At 59.7% G+C, this 17,218-nt stretch overlaps 2 protein-coding genes and 1 long non-coding RNA gene across 4 annotated transcripts; 1 reads left to right on the forward strand and 2 right to left on the reverse strand.

Moving 5' to 3' along the window:
• Positions 1-6: 6 nt before the first annotated feature.
• Positions 7-11,147, forward strand: LRRC47 (leucine rich repeat containing 47). Its single transcript, NM_001102298.2, is given in 8 exon segments — positions 7-637; positions 6,488-6,940; positions 7,638-7,639; positions 7,642-7,753; positions 8,308-8,423; positions 8,722-8,824; positions 9,063-9,152; positions 9,295-11,147. Coding segments are annotated over 8 exon segments (1,743 nt in total). The 5' UTR covers positions 7-19; the 3' UTR covers positions 9,544-11,147.
• LOC112441843 (uncharacterized) lies at positions 1,037-8,815 on the reverse strand. 2 transcript variants are annotated; one of them, XR_003029754.2, is made up of 5 exons: positions 8,726-8,815; positions 5,853-6,047; positions 4,914-5,066; positions 4,263-4,718; positions 1,037-3,775 (listed from the first exon to the last, which is right to left on the reverse strand). It is a non-coding gene; the product is annotated as an uncharacterized lncRNA (long non-coding RNA). The 2 variants fall into 2 exon arrangements; XR_003029753.2 differs by having other exon boundaries at positions 4,914-5,070.
• A 1,753-nt stretch (positions 11,148-12,900) lies between the features above and the next one.
• Positions 12,901-16,673, reverse strand: SMIM1 (small integral membrane protein 1 (Vel blood group)). Its single transcript, NM_001163727.1, is given in 4 exon segments — positions 12,901-13,814; positions 14,069-14,195; positions 16,199-16,323; positions 16,617-16,673. Coding segments are annotated over 2 exon segments (240 nt in total). The 5' UTR covers positions 14,182-14,195; positions 16,199-16,323; positions 16,617-16,673; the 3' UTR covers positions 12,901-13,687.
• Between the last annotated feature and the right edge of the window lie 545 nt (positions 16,674-17,218).

Below are 17,218 nucleotides of genomic sequence, written 5' to 3' on the forward strand. Positions count from 1 at the left end.
CTGCGGGAGCGGCGGCGCGATGGCGGCGGCGGCTGCGGTGTCGGAGGCCTGGCCCGAGCTGGACCTGGCGGAGCGGGAGCGGCGGCGGGAGCTGCTGCTGACGGGGCCCGGACTGGAGGAACGGGTGCGCGCGGCGGGCGGGCGGCTGCCTCCGCGGCTCTTCACCCTACCGCTGCTGCATTACCTGGAGGTGAGCGGCTGCGGGAGCTTGCGCGAGCCAGGCCCAGGCCTGGCGCAAGGCCTCCCGCAGCTGCACAGCCTCGTGCTGCGGCGCAACGCGCTGGGGCCCGGCCTGAGTCCAGAGCTTGGCCCGCTGCCCGCGCTGCGTGTGCTCGACCTGTCGGGCAACGCGCTGGAGGCGCTGCCCCCGGGCCAGGGCCTAGGCCCCGCCGAGCCGCCGGGCCTCCCGCAGCTGCAGAGCCTCAACCTTAGCGGCAACAGGCTGCGCGAGCTGCCGGCCGACTTGGCGCGGTGCGCGCCGCGCCTGCAGACCCTCAACCTCACCGGCAACCGCCTGGACGCCTTCCCCGCCGCGCTTTTCCTCCCCGGCGCGCTGCCGCTGCTCAGCGAACTGGCGGCGGCTGACAACTGCCTCCGGGAGCTCAGCCCTGACATCGCCCACCTGGCGTCGCTCAAGGTGAGCGGGGCGGGCCCTCTGGTAGCCGCGGTGGGCGATCTCCCGGTGTTGAGCCGTTTCTCCTCGGCCGGGAAGGGCCACCGCAGCGTCGGCACCGCTGGGAAGCCGGTCCACCCCCAGGTCCCTTCCCATTCGCCTGACCTCCATCCTCTGGTGGTCTCGCGGCTCGCATCACATTCTGCTGACAACTGGGCTTTAACGCTTAACACTTTGATTGTGTTTCTTGATTGCGAACTGGGTGGGCTTCCCGCTCAGGTCGGAAGCAGGTCAGCAGCAGGGACTCATTGCTAAATGTTTGTATCTCCAAATATTTGCGAAAGGACAGTGAGCTCTGTACGCGGGACCTCCCAGACAGGGCAGGAAGCTGTGAAATGACTGGAATTTGCATAAGGCCCCTCGTGTGATCTCACAGGATAGTTTACTGGACCCCAGCAGCGACTTTTCAAGGCAAGGATGGTTATTCCTGTCTTACAGGAGGCGGGAAGGATTGCCCAGAGTACACAGCGAATAGCTTTCAGCATTCTCTAGACTGTTCTGTGTAGGGGCTGCTTGCTTGTTTTATTTATCTGGGGACCCCGGGTCAAACAATGCTGGGCTCATAACTAAGGCCTAGTAAATCTATTGAGGAAGAGACAGAAGGGCAGAGGTTGCGGGCACCACGGCCTAAGTCCAGTCTAGAGGCTCTTGTCCTTAAAGAGGCAGGCCTCTGTTTCTTTCACTTTTTTTCCATCCCTTTTGTGCAGACTTTTTTAAACAATCAAATGTGTATGCAACTGACCTTTTTGCATCGGGAATTGCTCTTGAGATGTTGCCAGCTCATTTTACAAATGTCTATGTGTCAGGATTAAAAAGCAGAGACATCGCTTGCCGACAAAGGTTGGTATAGTCAAATCTGTGGTTTTCCCAGTAGTCATGTAGGGATGTGAGAGTTGGATCATAAAGAAGGCCAAAGAACTGATGCTTTCAAATTGTGGTGCTGGAAACGACTCTTGAGAGTCCCTTGGACACCAAGGAGATCAAACCAGTTAATCCTAAAGGAAATCAACCCTGACTATTCACTGGAAGGACAGATGCTGAAGCTGAAGCTCCAGTACTTTGGCCACCTGATGTGAAGAGTCATACTCATTGGAAAAGATCCTGATTGGGGGCAGAATTGAGAGCAGGAGAAGGGGGTGACAGAGGATGAGATAGTTGGATGGCATCACCAACTCGATGGACATGAGATCGTGGAGGACAGAGGAGCCTGACGTGCTTCGGTCCATGGCATTGCAAAGAACAACATCATTGTGTCAGGATAGAAGTGTGTGTGTGTGTGTGGTCGCAAGAACAGAGTGACACGCACTTGCTGGTGTTTCCAGGAAGCCGCTCCGGAGGCTCCTGGAACGACTCCCAGAAACTGGTTCCCAGGGCTGTAGCTTCCCTAAGAGGCTGGTGTGACACGTGGTGTAAGCCCTTTCTGTTGCGTCACCCGTCTCCCACTCTTGATTTTACAGAAGGTGAAAGTTTGGGTTTGTTTTGTTTAATGTTCTACGTAGCTCTGCATACCTGCCCCGTAAAGTCGTCTTTGTTGTGCCCAGAATGCCCTCACTCAGGTCAGAGAGAATGTCTCACTGCTCAGCCCCCAGTTTCCTGGCCCACCTTGTTCCCATTTTAGATTGCCATCCATCTCTGTTACATGAAGAGGCCGTTTCTTGGAGAGCATCACGTCAGAGCTGCTGGGAATCTGCTTGGACTTTGATGTCCTTTGGGAGCCTTTTCTAAAGTGATGCCTCCCTGGGGGAACGGCTGCTTGAACTGGGTGAAGCAGAGTCCCTCCACCTGCTGGAGCTGCAAGGACACCAGTTTTCTCTGTCCTTCCTGCACTGTGGGGGGACAGCTGAGCTCAGAACTGGAAAATGTGGGTTCAGTTCAGCATCTTGTAGCAGCGCCCTGGGCTCCTGCCCATCCCCTCCCCTGTGAGAACTGTGAAGGTGACAGTGGTGTCGTGAAGACAGCACGGTGACAGTGCTGGTGCGTGTCCTCTGTGGCTGTATAGCCGGGCCAAGGTTGCGGCTTAACACAACAACAGCAGTTTTCTTTGATCCCCGTCATCCACTCTGGGCCAGCCCAGCTGGACCAGCGCCTCTGCTGTTCATGGCTCGTGTGGCCGCAGTCAGCTGCTGTGGGCTCAGGCTGGGCTCAGCTGACACGGCTGACTCCTCTCTCTGTGTCATCTCGGGATGTCTCCCGCCCCAGCCAGATGGTCTGCCCTCACATGGTACCTCAGGGCTCCGGAGCCAGGCCTTCTCGGGAAGCAGACATGGACCCCACAGCCCACTGAGTCCACTGCATCCTGCTGGTTCTGTAAGCAGAGCTCAGTCGAGAGTCACGGGAGAGTCACATGGATGTGGGCACCTGGAGGGGCCGCCAGAGTGACAGCACACAGCCCCTGCTTGTCCCACTCAACCCCCAGTCCACAGAGGGCCCCTGTGAGTGCCTTGGTGTCCACTCATCTGAGAGTCATGAAGGCCGGACCCTCGTCTCCACTGCAGCCATGGGGGCAAGGAGGCTGCACAGAGCTGTCCTCCCCGTCCCGGCCCACGCTGCCTGGAGAGCCCAGCTTCCTCCTTGGCCCAGCCTCAGGGCCCCTAGCCAGGCTTCTCGCCACCAGATTCCATTACCCATGGACTCAGCCGCTGGACTGTGACGAGCCAGAGATGGGCCCCCACTAACAGCTCTCTGCCCTGTCAGTGACTGCTCTCCACACCCGTGGCACTCCCATTGGGGACCACTGGAGGGATGGGCAGGACGGACATGCCCCCAGCTGTCCTGGGACAGCACGTTTGTCAGCTGAAGGAGCACAGTGTCCGGGGTTTGTCCCAGTCCTGCTAGTGCCAGGCCCAGTGTCACTCACATACAGGACTCCTCCCAGAATCAGCTTCCACAAAGAAGTATCTTTCCATCTTCTTATTTTATCAGTTGCTGCTGGAGATGGTGGGTCCTGGTCCCCTCAGCTGGAGCAGAGGGGTTCTTCCACACCCCCAGGGATATGTGTCTGTGGTCTCAGCAAGGAAGTTAGGGTCCTTCCCCTGCAGTGTGGCCCAGCAGTGGTCAAGTTGTAGTCTAGGGTGGAGACTGGCCGTGCCCAGCCAGTGTCACCTACAGGAGGGAGGGAATGGGTGGGTGTCCTGGGAAGGTGCCCTGAAGGAGGTGCCTCCAAGTGCACTTAATTCTCCCCTTGGTGACGCTGCATTTCTTATCTCCCACCCTCTTGTGCAGTTGAACTCCCTGTGTGGATGTTACGTCCGGGTTTCTCCCATCTCCTGGAGACCCAACACTGCCCCCCCATCTCCGACCCCCTCCCCCACCCAGCGCTCCTGGTCCACTTGGGAAACCTGTGGACTCCACATCAAATCTGCAGTTTAGGTGGGGCTGGGCGTGGCACATGGTGCTGCTGGGGTCAGTTTTTGCTTGTTAGTGGTCTCCCTGTTTCTGCTGGACATGGCCCCCAGAGACCCAGCAGCTGCCCAGCCCCCTGCTCTGCCCAGGGCCTCAGGGCAGGTCCTGAGCTGCCACCACTTGCTGCTCAGAAATAGCCAGTGTTAGTGATTGCTGCCCTGTGTGACCCGCCCCGACACTACTGCACCTGCCCTGTGGAGACCACTTCACCAGGCTGCTGGCCTGGCACGGCTCTGTTAGAGCTGGGGATCCCTCCTGCCCCGACTCCTTGCTGGTGCCTCCCCTGCTGCTGTCTCAGGCTCTTCTAACCACGGAGGCAGACGCACTCCATCGTTGGCGGCTGTGCCTTCACGCCACAGAGGTGCCAGTGGAGTCCAGGCTGTTCGGCCAAAGCCCGTCTCGATGGTACAGGAGACCCCAGGGCTGGATGTGCAGACCTGACTGTGACACAGCAGCCCTTTGTTCCTGCTCACAGCCTCCCTGCGGGCACGGGACCCAGCTCATCTGGCCCCAGCCTGGCTGGGTGTGCACATGCAGACATCAGTCTAGGTGTCTCTGGCCAGTCCTCCAGAGCAGGCGTCTTCTGATACAGGACACGTGGGCTCAGCACTGCGCAACTGCAGGACAGGGGCACCACCATGTCCTATTGGGTGGGGGGGCAAGGTGTCACAGGGTGGCCTGGAAGAGCCACGTTTCAGCCCATCTGCCCACCCGTCCAGTCTTGCCCACATGGAGGGACAGGCCAAGAGAGGCAGCACTGACTGCTGAGTTAACCTGCAGCCTGGTGACCACTGAGTATTCAGTCCCTGGTGACACTTGGAGACTGCATTGGGCTCACCTTTTCTTTCTGTTTCCAGGTTGAATGCAGGATCAGAGCCTGCTTGGCAGTGCTCCCTTCTCCCCAGGCCTCTGGTCCTGCCAGGCGGAGGCTCTTCTGTCGCACTCCCACCTGCCATGCCCCTCCACACTGCTGTCCCAGCCTCGCTGCAGCCTGACTGCCGAGCCAGAGGGCCCCAGACAGGAGTGATAAAGAAGGGTCCCTTTGTAACTTGGGGTTGCCTTCTGTGTAACCACAGTAGACGGCATCCTCAGAGCCCCTGCCCACCTTCCCAGCTGGTGACAACCCTGCCACCGGCTGTGGGTCTTTCGGGACCATTGTGTCCCGGTCAGGACCAGGACTCCTCACAGGCCATGCTGGTGTGAGTGCTGCTTCCTGAGTGTCCAGAGGAGCCTGCCCACTGGGTTGTCACTGGGGCTCTGCAGTGGTCTCACCCAAGCACTCCCTGATCCTCAGTCCTCAGGAGGCCCCTACCACCCATCACTGTCTTACTTTTCAAAGACCAAACCCCTGTGCTCGCTCCAACTAAACCAGGCCAGCAGGCTTCTCCCCAGGCCACCCTGTCAAGTGCCTAAGCCCAGGTCAGGTGTACGCAAAGCTGTGCAAGGTCTCGCCAGAGCTCCCCACAAGAAGCCATTTACTTGCAGGGCTGGATGGCCCCTGGGACAGTGGTGTGGCCAGTATCCTAGGAGGGGCTGTCCTCTTTACCACCAGCTGAGTTGTTCCCCACCTCCCCCACCCCCACCCCCAGGGCACAGGACCCTGCCCTCCACCCACCACCTCTTACCCCAGGGGGTCAGCGGCACTCAGGACTGCTTCCCTCATCTTCCTGTCCCTTCTTACGGGCCTCCTGATGCACAGACAGCAGTGGCCCCCCACTCCCTCCTCCCACATCACAGCAAAGGGCCCAGAGCCCTCCCAGCATTGACGCAAACTCACCATCACACATGCAGGGTACAAAGAGGATCCCCTGTGTGCTGGAAACGCTGCATCTCAGCGTGGAGCGCGACGCTGTTACTCGTGCTCTGTTCTTTCTCTTCTGCTCATTTACTTACAAACATCTTGGGGCTTCCCTGATGGGCTGTGGTTAAGAATCTGCCTTGCAGTGCAGGGGATGTGGGTTTGATCTTTGGTCTGGAAATTAAGATCACACATGCCATGGGGCAACTAAGGCCACCAAATAAGTACTGAAAACGATAAAAACACTATCACTATTTTGTGGGAAATGTGTTTTTCATGTGAAGTCCCTGCTTGTTCTTCACCGAACATTCCCCTCCCTCCTTGCCATCTTTTTTTCCTCAACCCAACCGTCGACCTGAAATTGTGCTGTAGTTGGCAACCATGAGCACACAGTGGTCATGCAGCATTTTAGAGAGGTGACTGGCAGGCCATCCACACCTCCCCTCAGTGGACAGTCCATGTGTCCATACTGGGCACCGGGGCGGGGGCAAGCATGGCGTGTGTTGTGTTGCTGATACAGGGCAGACGGTCAATGAGGGTGGGCCTTGGGGGCCTCTCATGGCCCAGCAACAGACCAGAGCTGGGGATCTGATGTGTCCCGGGCTCCCTCGCAGACACTGGACCTGTCCAACAACCAGCTGAGCGAGATCCCGGCGGAGCTGGCTGACTGCCCAAAGCTCAAGGACATCAACTTCCGAGGGAACAGGCTGCGAGACAAACGTCTGGAGAAGATGGTCAGCGGCTGTCAGACCAGGTCCATCCTGGAGTACCTGCGTGCTGGGGGCCGCGGCCGGTGCCGGGGCAAGGCCGAGGGCCCCGACAAGGAGGAGGGCCGGCGGAAGAGGCGGGAGCGGAAGAAGAGGGAGAGCGGCGAGGGCGCGGACGCGGTGGTGGACGAGGCCAGCCGGCTGCTGCTCCGGGTCCTGCACGTGTCAGAGAACCCCTCCCTGCTGACCGTTCGGGCAAGCCCCGAGGTCAGGGATGTGCGGCCGTTCTTCGTGGGCGCTGTCGTGCGGGGCATGGATCTGCGGCCCGGGAACGCGCTGAAGCGGTTCCTGTCCTGCCAGGTGAGTGCCCACAGCTGTGTGCATCGGGCGGGGAGGATGGGCCGTGGGCCTGGCGACCTTGGGCGTCACTCCTGCAAAGCGCCTGGGTTTCCTCCCCTGACCTGGCCTGGGTAGGTGGGGAGGGGCCTCCGTCCTGAGTCTCTGAAATGTCACTAGTACATTTGTGTAGTAAGTGACGCACTTGGTCTCACATGAGATAGTATTAGGACTGTCAGCTCTCGCCAGCACGTTCTTGGGTGAGTTGTTGAGTTTCTGTGAAGCTTTACTTAGACAAGAGGAATTTGTTGTCTTTATGTGACATCTGCCCAGGTTTTAAAATAAACAGCACATCCTTGCCCATGGGAAACCCCAAGCATGGTTGCGTGGCTGAGGCCACCTGTGAAAGGCCACCCGTTCAGGGAGGGAGCTGAGCCAGGACCTGAGATCTGGGCTGGTTTTTCTTGTGAAGTCACACTTGTGCTTATTCACTCAAACTTAGCTCGGGATGGATCCTTGGAAGTGTTGAGCGTCGTGTAGTAAGAGTTGGGGAAAGAGAAAATCCTGCTAATAAGCAGATAACAGTTCTCTAAGGAAGGCTCCACAAGAGAAACAGGTGGCTGGGGAGGCAGAGAAAGGAGGCAGCAGGTGGGGCTGCTCTGGAGGCCAGGGTGATGGGCCTCACACGCTTAGCACCGCCGCCCTGGATCCCCTGCTGCAGACAAGCTGCACGAGGACCTCTGTGAGAAGAGGACGGTGGCCACCATCGCAACCCACGACCTCGGAGCTGTCCGGGGGCCCCTGCTCTATGCTGCCCGCCCCCCACAGGACTTCAAGGTGAGGCTCACAGCCCAGTGTGCAGTCCCAGTGTTCCGTCTGTAGCTTTAGAAAAGTATACATGTGGACGATTGTCAGAGCATCCTGGTTAGAATGTGACCATGCTGTGCTGCAAGAGGATAAGGCAGGCTGTGTCGACAGTTACCTTCAAAAGTAAACATCAAAGGAGGTGTAATTTGAAAGTGATTCCTTCAGCTGCTCATTAACTTAACCAAAAACTGCTATTTACATCCCAGTTGCAAACCCCCTGATCTGGGGCTGACTGCAGTGTGCGTTGTCCTGTCAAGGTCCTGCTCCTAGTCTCTGCTGCTACACAAGGCACTGCGGGCCCGGCAGAGGAGGGTTCCCCGGGGATGGGTGCCAGCCCCGTCTCCTCCCACAGCCACCTCAGAGCACAAGCGTGGGGACGCAGTTGTGCTTAAGGGGTTTCAGGTTCAGCCCCTGGGGTGACCTCTGAAGGCACATGTCCGCACGTGACGTGGCTCTCCTCAGCCAGCTGGTCCTCTCACTGGGACCCACAGCACCAGGCCAGTGTGAAGTTCTCCCCCTTGTAGATCATCCCCCTGGGGCGCCGAGAGGTCAAGGCCAAGGACCTGGTGCGACAGCTGCAGCTGGAGGCCGAGGAGCACAGGAAGCAGAAGAAGCGGCAGAACGTGTCGGGCCTGCACAGGTTGGCAAGGGGACTCTCACTCCTCCCGGGGATTCAGTCTCCTCGAGGCGCTCACACTGTTAGCACTGCATCTCCTGGCTTCAGAGAATCAGTGCCTGGCAGGCGTGTTGTCTGGGGAAGGGCGGCCATTGGCACATCCACTAAGTGCCTGGGACAGAGGCCAAGGCAGGGGGCAGCTGGGCCCACCGGCTGGGATTGGGCCCCTTGGAGGCCCAGGGAACGTGCCCTTGCCCTGACAGAGAGCCCCCCTCCAGCCCGCGTTTACTGCCAAGCCTGAGACTGTGTGTGCTCCCACCAGGTACCTGCACTTGCTGGACGGGAAGGAGCACTACCCCTGCCTCGTGGATGCGGACGGCGACGTGATCTCCTTCCCACCAATCACGAACAGCGAGAAGACCAAGGTGGGGGCTGCTGTCAGCATCTGAGTGTTTCTGAGGCCATGTCGCGTGTCTCGTTCACCTATGTCGCTGCTGGCGTCCTTGGCCGCCCATGACTCACCGTGTGCGCTGCGCCCCTCGGAGGGGCCACGTCTGGGTCCACGTGCCACAAGGGGTTTTCTGCAGAGGAGACATCAGAGCTGATGGCGTCTGCTTGTGATAACTTGGTTCTTTCTTAAAATCTTCCCATTTTCTTTTTAAGATTAAGAAAACCACAAGTGATCTGTTTCTGGAAGTGACGAGCGCCGCGAGCCTGCAGATTTGCAAAGATATCATGGATGCACTCATCCTGGTGAGCCAGCCCTGCCCCACCCTGCGCATGCCACCCACCAAGGCACTGACCCCGCAGGACTGATGGCCCATCCACAGCCCTTTACCATGACTTCCCTGGGTTGGCTTTTTCTCTCGATTAAGAAGATATTTTTCATTTGCAGAAAATGGCAGAAATCAACAAGTACACTCTGGAAAACAGAGAGGAAAGTTCCCTCTCGGACCCCGAGTCTGACGCCGTCTGTGGACACGGCTTGGACCCCAAGGCGACTCCAGGTGCCGAAGTGACAGGGAGCACCCCGCTGGTGGTGGAGCAGGTCCGGGTGGTGGACGAGGAGGGGCATCTGAAGGTGGTGTACCCATCCAAGATGGACTTGGACTTCGCCGCTGCCCATGTGACCGTGCTGCGCTGATGGCCAGGCTGCCACCCGAGGCTCCTGGGTTGTGCCATCCACTGCGCCAACTCATCGGGGCTTCCGTGGGGTGGTATTAAACAATTCTTCACCTCGGTGTTTTTAGGATATATGCACCCTCTGTTCAGTTCTCCATCCGGCCTGCCATGGGGGGAGGCCACAGTGTCCACCTTCACAGCCGAAGTGACTGCCAGCGCTCTTTATGAAGTCACTCAAATGTTGGAATGAACTGCTCACAGGGTTCTGCAATCACATAGACACATAGCTAATCACTGTATTCAGGGGGGAAAGGACACCATGATTGGTGTGAATATTCAGCTCTAGGTTGAGAAGCTGAACCATGTGTGTGTTACTGAGCTGCGCAGTTATTTTTCTACGATTCAGGGTCTTTTTTAAGTCCTCTGGCGCCAGCACTGCAGCTGGAGATGAGGGGCGACGTCAGGGTCTCCAGGTGCCATAAACCATCATCTTTTTATAAAAAAAATTTTTTAATGTGACCTTAGAATTGGTCAAATCATTTTTCTTACTAGTGCTGCTGGATGCTTTGGGGGTGAGCTGCAGAGCCTGCCGGTGGGTGACAGCCGGGCCCTCCCACTGCACTGGCCAGACCTGGGGCGGGGTGGGGGTCACCCTTTCGTAAACCAGTACCACCAGGTGTCATGCCTGAGATTGGAGGACAGTGTGCAGGTTTCCCACCACAAAACAAGCCTCCCGGCATGGACAGGGCGGTCGGCCACGCTCAGCTCGAACCAGGACGAGCTGATGGTGCCTGGGGGACACGTGAGGAGTCTGACACCTGGAACCATGGGGCATGTGCCCTGAGAGGCTCAGCAGCTTCCGGCCTTCTAGGTGATGCCAATCCAGGCCGGCAGTTCTCAGATTTCACTGCTCCAGGAGCAGCCAGGACAAGACAATGGGACCCGCCAGCTTCCCCATCGTGGAGTGACACCGTGACTTCTCTGCTGTTTGACCTGCGAAGGACAGTTAGTGTGTTTTATCAGAAGGACAGTTTGGGGGAGGCATTAGCGAGAGCCCCACCAGACCCAGTGTGCAGCCGTCAGCAGCAGAGGCCCACACCCCGCGCACATGGCCTGCTGCACAGCCACGTGGGTTTCCCAGGGCCCGGCCAGCCCACCTGGAACGATGTGGCACCTTGATACCCGGCCCAGCTCTGCAGTCACGACCAGCATGCCTGCCGGTCGTCGGCCCTGGGGCGGCCACACTTAGCCAGGCAAAAGAGGGCGCCTGTGACGGTGTTCCCCAAACCTACCGGACGTCCGCCTCGTGCCTCCACGTTGTCACTCTGTGACCCTCTGGCTGTCAAGGCCGCTGATGCCGTGGCTGGGATGGGCGCGGACATCACAGCAAAGCTCTGCAGGGAGCTCCAGGCCAGGGCCACAGCCAAGCTGCTCCCTTGGCTCCCGGCTGGCTTCAGCGGCCACATGTCACCAGATCTGGGGCCTCCCTGATGGTGGGGAGGCTGCCAGCCCTCTGCTCTTTTCTGGGGCAGCTTGATTGCGTGTGAAGTTTGGAAACATATTTAACGTACAGCAGGAAAACTGATGTTTTTGTCCAGCCCTCTAATAAAAAACGTTCGATAAGAACATCTGGGCTCCTTCCTGGTGAATCCTTCCCAGGGTTTCTGGAGGAGGGTGTGGGGAGTGTCGGTGGAAGAACTGAGGACCAGGGGCCCCCTGGCCACAAAGCAAGACACAGTTACTTCCTGTCACAGGGGCCTGACCCAGAGAGGCTGCTGCCCTCAACCCCACCCCAGTCCTGGGAACCAGCTCCTGTGGCAGTGCCCAGAAGACCCCCACCCAGGGACAAACACGAAGGAGTCAAGTTGCTGGGACCCCAGCAGACCACCCCAATCCTAACCTGCTGAGGGAGAGGCCAAGCCCTTCCCCTCTTCTCCCTACTCCCCCAGGGCTGCTGGGACACGGCCTCCACCCTGGCTACGGGGTCCAGCTGGGGCCCTGGGCGGAGGGATGGGGTTGGGGGGAGGGTCTCAGGTGGCTCGTGTGTATGTGTGTGGGGGGGTGCCCTGTGTGCCCCTGCCTGCAACCCCCACCATGAGGCAGGCACCCAGTGCCAGCAGAGCCCAGGGGCCGAGGATGCAGAGCCCAGGGGCCGAGGATACAGAGCACCCATCAGGGTGTGAGCTGGTGCCCCCAGCTCTCCATTCTGAGACCCGCTGGGTCATGGGGGCACATGGGGTAGGGCTGGCCAGACCCAGGCCAGACCCCAGCACTGTGTACAGCTGCCTGCTGGCAGCCCCTGCCCACCTCCCTGCCTTGCCCTGGGGAAGACACTCCTGTGCATCAGCAGACTTGCTTCTATGGTAGAGGGAGGGGGCTACCAGAGGAACGTGGCCCTGGAGGCTGCAGGCCATCTCAGAAGCCAGGGAGGCCAAGCCGGCTTCAGAAAGAGGGAGTAGGGGGCAGGGGACAGCCAGGGTGACTCCTCCCTTCTGTCCCGCACCGCCGCCCCGCTCCTGTCCAAGGCTACACCAGGCCTTGGGGAGGCCCAGCCCCTGTACCCCTGGACTGGACTGCTGACCACTTAGAGCCCAGGGAGGCCACCCAGTCTAAGCCTGCCAGGCTGGTGGACCCTGCCCACCTCCCCACAGTACCCGCCCCAGTGCTAGTCCTGAGATGGCCAGAGGAGACTCCCAACTGGGACATCAGAAAGAGGCCAGACAGGTGGTGCCCACTCCCCAAGTTGGGGGTGGGGGTGGGGGGGGGTCTCTCTGGAGATGGATGCTGGGGCCCCAGAGGCCAGGGTGCTGAACAGACCCTCCACCACGGCCCCTTACCCTGCTTTCCTACCCCCCACAGCAGGCCTTGCTGAAGCATCACTGCTGGGGGAACCCCAGCCCAGCAGGGAACTCAAAGCCAAAGGGTCACCTGGGTGGTGCAGCCCCACCTCATGCTCACCTGACCCAGGCCCACAGCCAGTCCCATGGGGTCTCCGCCCTCCCTGGCAGCTCAGCCTCCAATACCCAGGTCTGCTGAGCCCATGAGGGTCCTGACTGTCCTCATCTCCTGCCCTCAACTCTAGGGTGAGGACACTGTCCTATAAGACGGTGTTTCTCATAAGGGTGCCCAGAACAGGAGGGCACGAAGGCAGGGAGACGCTATCCATGGTCAGGAGACACAGGAGTAGGCCTGGCCACATATGGAAACTCAGCCCTGCCCCATGTTCTCACCTCCCGCCAGAGGGCCTGGCCAGGACTGGGTGCATCCCAAGGCCAGAGCTCAGCGAGAGGCCTCCCAGCCGCTGTCCACATGCCCTCCAGCCAGTTCCACATCAGTCACGCCTCACTGGGGAGGCCCATAGGAGACACCATCATCCACGTTTTTGTTCAACAGACATTTAATGACCACCTCCGAGTGCAGGGTCTGGGCCTCCCACAGCGTGCAGGCATAAAGGCCAGGGTCCTGCAGAGCCCACCCGGCAGGGTGGACAGCCCCAGGGAACACACCCACGTTCCTGGAGGGACGACACAGCCGTGGGTCTTGGACAAGGGCCAAGGCCCCCTCCCCCCTCTGCCCAGGAAAAGACTCAGCCCCTGGGGAGGGTGGATGGTCAGAGAGATATACATACCCCTGCCCTTAGAGGCATCCTTCCACAGCGGGAGTCAGAAGGGCTAGAGAGGGGAGGAGCCTGCAAGGCAGGACACAGCCCCACCAGAAGCCCACCCAGGGAGGACCCCAGTAGGGAGAGAAGTGAGGTTTGGGGGCCCTGGGCTGCAGGCCTAGCCTGGGTGTGTCCTGCAGTCAGGCTGGGACTGGTCTTCCGGTCACATGGGTCCCTGGGTGGGTATGTGCCAGGCATGCATGTGTGTGCTCCCATGTACCTGTGTCCCTGTTTGGCTGTATGTCTGTGGGTGCCTGTGACAGCGGTGCACACTGGTGTCCATGCGAGCCCCTGGAATCTGTGCATTGGTGCAAGGAATGCCTTTATACACGGTGAGGGGCTGTGTATACATTGGGCGGGGGGCTGTGTATACACAGCGGGGCTGTTATACAGGACTCTGGGTACACCATGGTCTGTGTAGGCAGGTGGGTCCATGCACATGGAAGGGTTCTCGCACACAGGGTGTCCCTCCAGCCTTGCTCCTGGGGGCGTGTCTGGGCAGCGTTTACTTGCACTTGTGCACGTAGTAGCCAGTGACGTAGCCCAGGATGAACACGACCCAGAAGAGGGCCACGCCCCCCAGCACCTTCATGGCGATGCCCAGCTTGCCCGAGCACAGCTTCTGGGAGACCCTAGGGTGAGAACCGCAGGCACGTGAGCCCCAGGCAGCCCTGACTGGAGTAGGGATGGGGGCTGGGGGAGGAGGAGGAGCAGGCCCCGGGCAGCAGGGCAGCCTGGGCACTCTGAACTTGGAAGACAGGAGGGAGCAAGTGAAGGAACAAGTCAGGGAAGTGTGGGGCCCAGGTCTACGGATGTGGTGGCTGCCAGGAAGGACAGGAGGGGTCTGCACAGGGCGAAGCGGGGCCCCTCCTTCCTGGCCCCTCACCTCTGCCAGCCTGAGGCCTCCTCTGTACTGGGCCCGCTGGCCACATGGACTTCATCCGGGTGGCTGTTCTCCCACCTGCTGTACCTGATGCTACTCTCCTGGGGTTCCATCATGGGGGCACAGGGTTCTGGTGGGAGAGACAGAGGGTGGACTGAGGCCTGTTCTACCCCCAGGGGGCCAGCGGTCAGGTTTCACGTGCCATTGCTTTTAGGGTGAGGGTCTGCCTGGCGGTGGGGCCAGGGCAGAGAGGCACCGAGGTGGGCTGGCTTCTTTGTGTCCTCATTCAGTCATGTCCAATTCTTGTCGACCCCATGAACAGGCTCCTCTGCCATGGGATTTTCCAGGCAAAAATACTGGGCTGCCATTTCCTCCTCCAGGGGATCTTCCCCACCCAGGGATCAAACACACATCTCCTGCAGCTCCTACATTGGCAGGTGGATTCTTTACCACTGTGCCACCTGGGAATTTCTTCCCACATCCTTTCATCTGGCTTTAGGGGTGCGGAGTGGTTAGGCCACTTGCCCAGGGTGACGTGGGAGGAGGCAAAGAGGGAATTCCAATAGAGTCTGAAAGTCTGCCAAACCCTGCCCTCAGGAATGTGAGAGGCTGTGTTTCCACCAGCTTGCTCCACCCTGGGGGTCAGGCAGACACAGCTGCTGCCACCCTGGAGGGCCCTTGGCTGGGGTCAGGTCACCAAGCCTGATAACAGCCTGACCTCCCATTCCTGCCAGATAAGGCCCCAGAGCCTTCCCTGGAGGCTGGGAGGCAAAGGGCTGGCACCTGCAGAGCAGCAGGCCTGGGGGCAGCTGGTAGGGCTTGGCGGCAGTGGCAGTAGCTGTGAATTCTGGCCTGTCCCAGTTGCAACCCCTCCCTCACCTACTGCTATGCCCTGCTGGTGGTCAAGGGACTTGAGAGGCCCCTCACTTTTAGAGGCCTGAGACTTTGTTGCGAAAACCTGACCTGTCTTCCAGGTAATCTGGGACACAGAGGCTTAAAGGCACAGTGAGCCACTTAACAAGAAGCCAACCCAGAATTTCATGAAACCAGGCGGTTCTGAACCCCCTTCAACCCCTTCCAGGTTGCCCTTTCCCAAATCCCAGACTCAGGATGAAGGAAGGGAGCTTGTCTCAAAGCCACAAAGCCTATCCTTCCCATGGGAGCCTGTGCTCTGGGGGCAGCCATGCAGGCCAGGTCTCAGGCCCCAGGGAAGCCAAACATTTGTTGACTGTGGGTTCTGCTTTCCCATGGTGTGTCCAGCAAAGGGGCTTTGAGCCAGCTCTGTGAGCTACCTAATGTCCACCCCTCCCTCCTGTGGCCAGAGCTCCTGTCTTATTCCAGGCTGCAGTGTCCCAGCCCCAAGCGATGCTCATGGGCTAAGACAAGTTTTGATTGCTGCTTTGTATGGCATCACCGACATCAGTTTGAGCAAGCTCCGGAAGTTGGTAATGAACAGGGAAGCCTGGTGTGCTTCAGTCCACGGGGTTGCAAAGAGTTGGATACGACTGAGTGACTGAACTTAACTGAACTTCCCATGACACCTACATATGAGCAAGGTGCTGGAGAGCAGCAGGAGCAGGAGGCTTTTGCTTTTGTGAAAGAGAATAGGCACCTCCTTCTCTCTTCCTTGATGTGATGGCCGGAGCTGAGCAGCCACTTTGCAGTCTGGATATCCTACAACACTACCCGGTGGTGCTGAGTCTTCAAATGCACACCCACTGCCCACCCGTGGGTTTCTTGGTGTGAGGATGGCCAGCCCAATCTGCTCTAGCCTGGCATAGTGGGGTCCTGGTGTTTGTGATAGAACGGGTTCCTGATTGATGTGGACTGTGGCCCTCAAGTCAATCTGGCTGGACAAAGCCACCAGAAGCTGCTGGTGTGCTGGAGCCAAGGTCTGAAGGCTTCGCTCACTCATCTGTAGCAGCCTGACCAACCCACACGTGATGACCACAGTGTCACAGGACCCTGGGGCTGTGCTGCCTGGCAGGGACACCTGCTGAACCCTGGAAGCCTCACTCCCAGGGGTACCCTGCCTCTTGGGAGTGTGTGGGGACAGAGTTCTGGGCACACAGGGACGGTACATACATTAAGACCCCCTCACCCCAATGCACTTCCAAGGAGCCCACAACTTACAAGGGGAGAGTCCTGACGTCAGGGATTGAAGCCTCTGTGATCCAGGAAAATGGTCAGAGCTCGGCCAGTGAATCTCACCTCCCAGCTCGCAGTTTGGGGTCTGGGGAGTCTCAGAATTCTCCAACCTTAAAGAAAGAGAAAATAAAGAAAAAGTGAAGAGGAGCAAGAGTAGGGAAGGGAAAGGGGCTCTGGGGCGTCCCAAGCGGCCAGCAAGAGCTGGCCCGGCAGTTGGCCTCGGGGGTCTGTGGGCCGAGGGACCATTCAACCCCGCCCCCACCCCAGCAACTCCACTTTTCCGGGCCGGGCGCTCGCAGGTCAGGGAGACCGCGGCCCCGTGGGCGGGGGGCTGTAGAAACCAAGCCCACCACCTCTTCCCTCTGGCTACTCGAGGAAGCTGCACTCCGACCCCGCGTCTCACCTGGCTCGACAGCCCCCAGCCGCTCCGCGCCGCAGACGTGTCCCGGGCCGGAGTCGGGCGGGGCTTAGAGGGGGCGTGGTCGGGTGGGTGGTGGGGCCTGAGCGGGGGCGGGGCCGGAGGCGAGGCGGTGGATGGTGGGATCTGGACAAGGGGCGGGGCGTTGGTTCATTGGGTGGGGCCTAAACGGGGTGGTACCTGGGGCCGTGGGTGGGTGGGTGGCCGCAGGACTCCTAACGCAGGGGTGGGCCGGGTGGAGGAGCGGGGCGCTTCCCGGGGGCGTGGCTGGGGCGGAGCAAGCCAGAGCCCCAGGCCTTCCAGGAGTCGCGTTCCTCAGGGGCCGCAGGGGTCACAGACCGCGCCGCTCTGCGGTGCCCAGACGCGGCCAGGATATCCGGACCCTCTCCCCACTGTCGCAGTTTCCCCGCCGGGAGCCGGGCTCGAGCGCAAAAGCGGGTCCCGGGCGCGCCTGCCGAGCTAGAACCGAGGCACTAGGCGATTCGAGAAAGCTCCCGGGGCGCGTGCAGTTAGGCGCCGGTCTTCGGGGGCCTTCTGCTCTCTCGGAGAGGCTAGAGGCCTGGGCCCGGCGGCCATGCACCTGACGC

This window comes from Bos taurus, chromosome 16 (assembly GCF_002263795.3).
Source record: "Bos taurus isolate L1 Dominette 01449 registration number 42190680 breed Hereford chromosome 16, ARS-UCD2.0, whole genome shotgun sequence".
Taxonomy (NCBI): Eukaryota; Metazoa; Chordata; class Mammalia; order Artiodactyla; family Bovidae; genus Bos; species Bos taurus.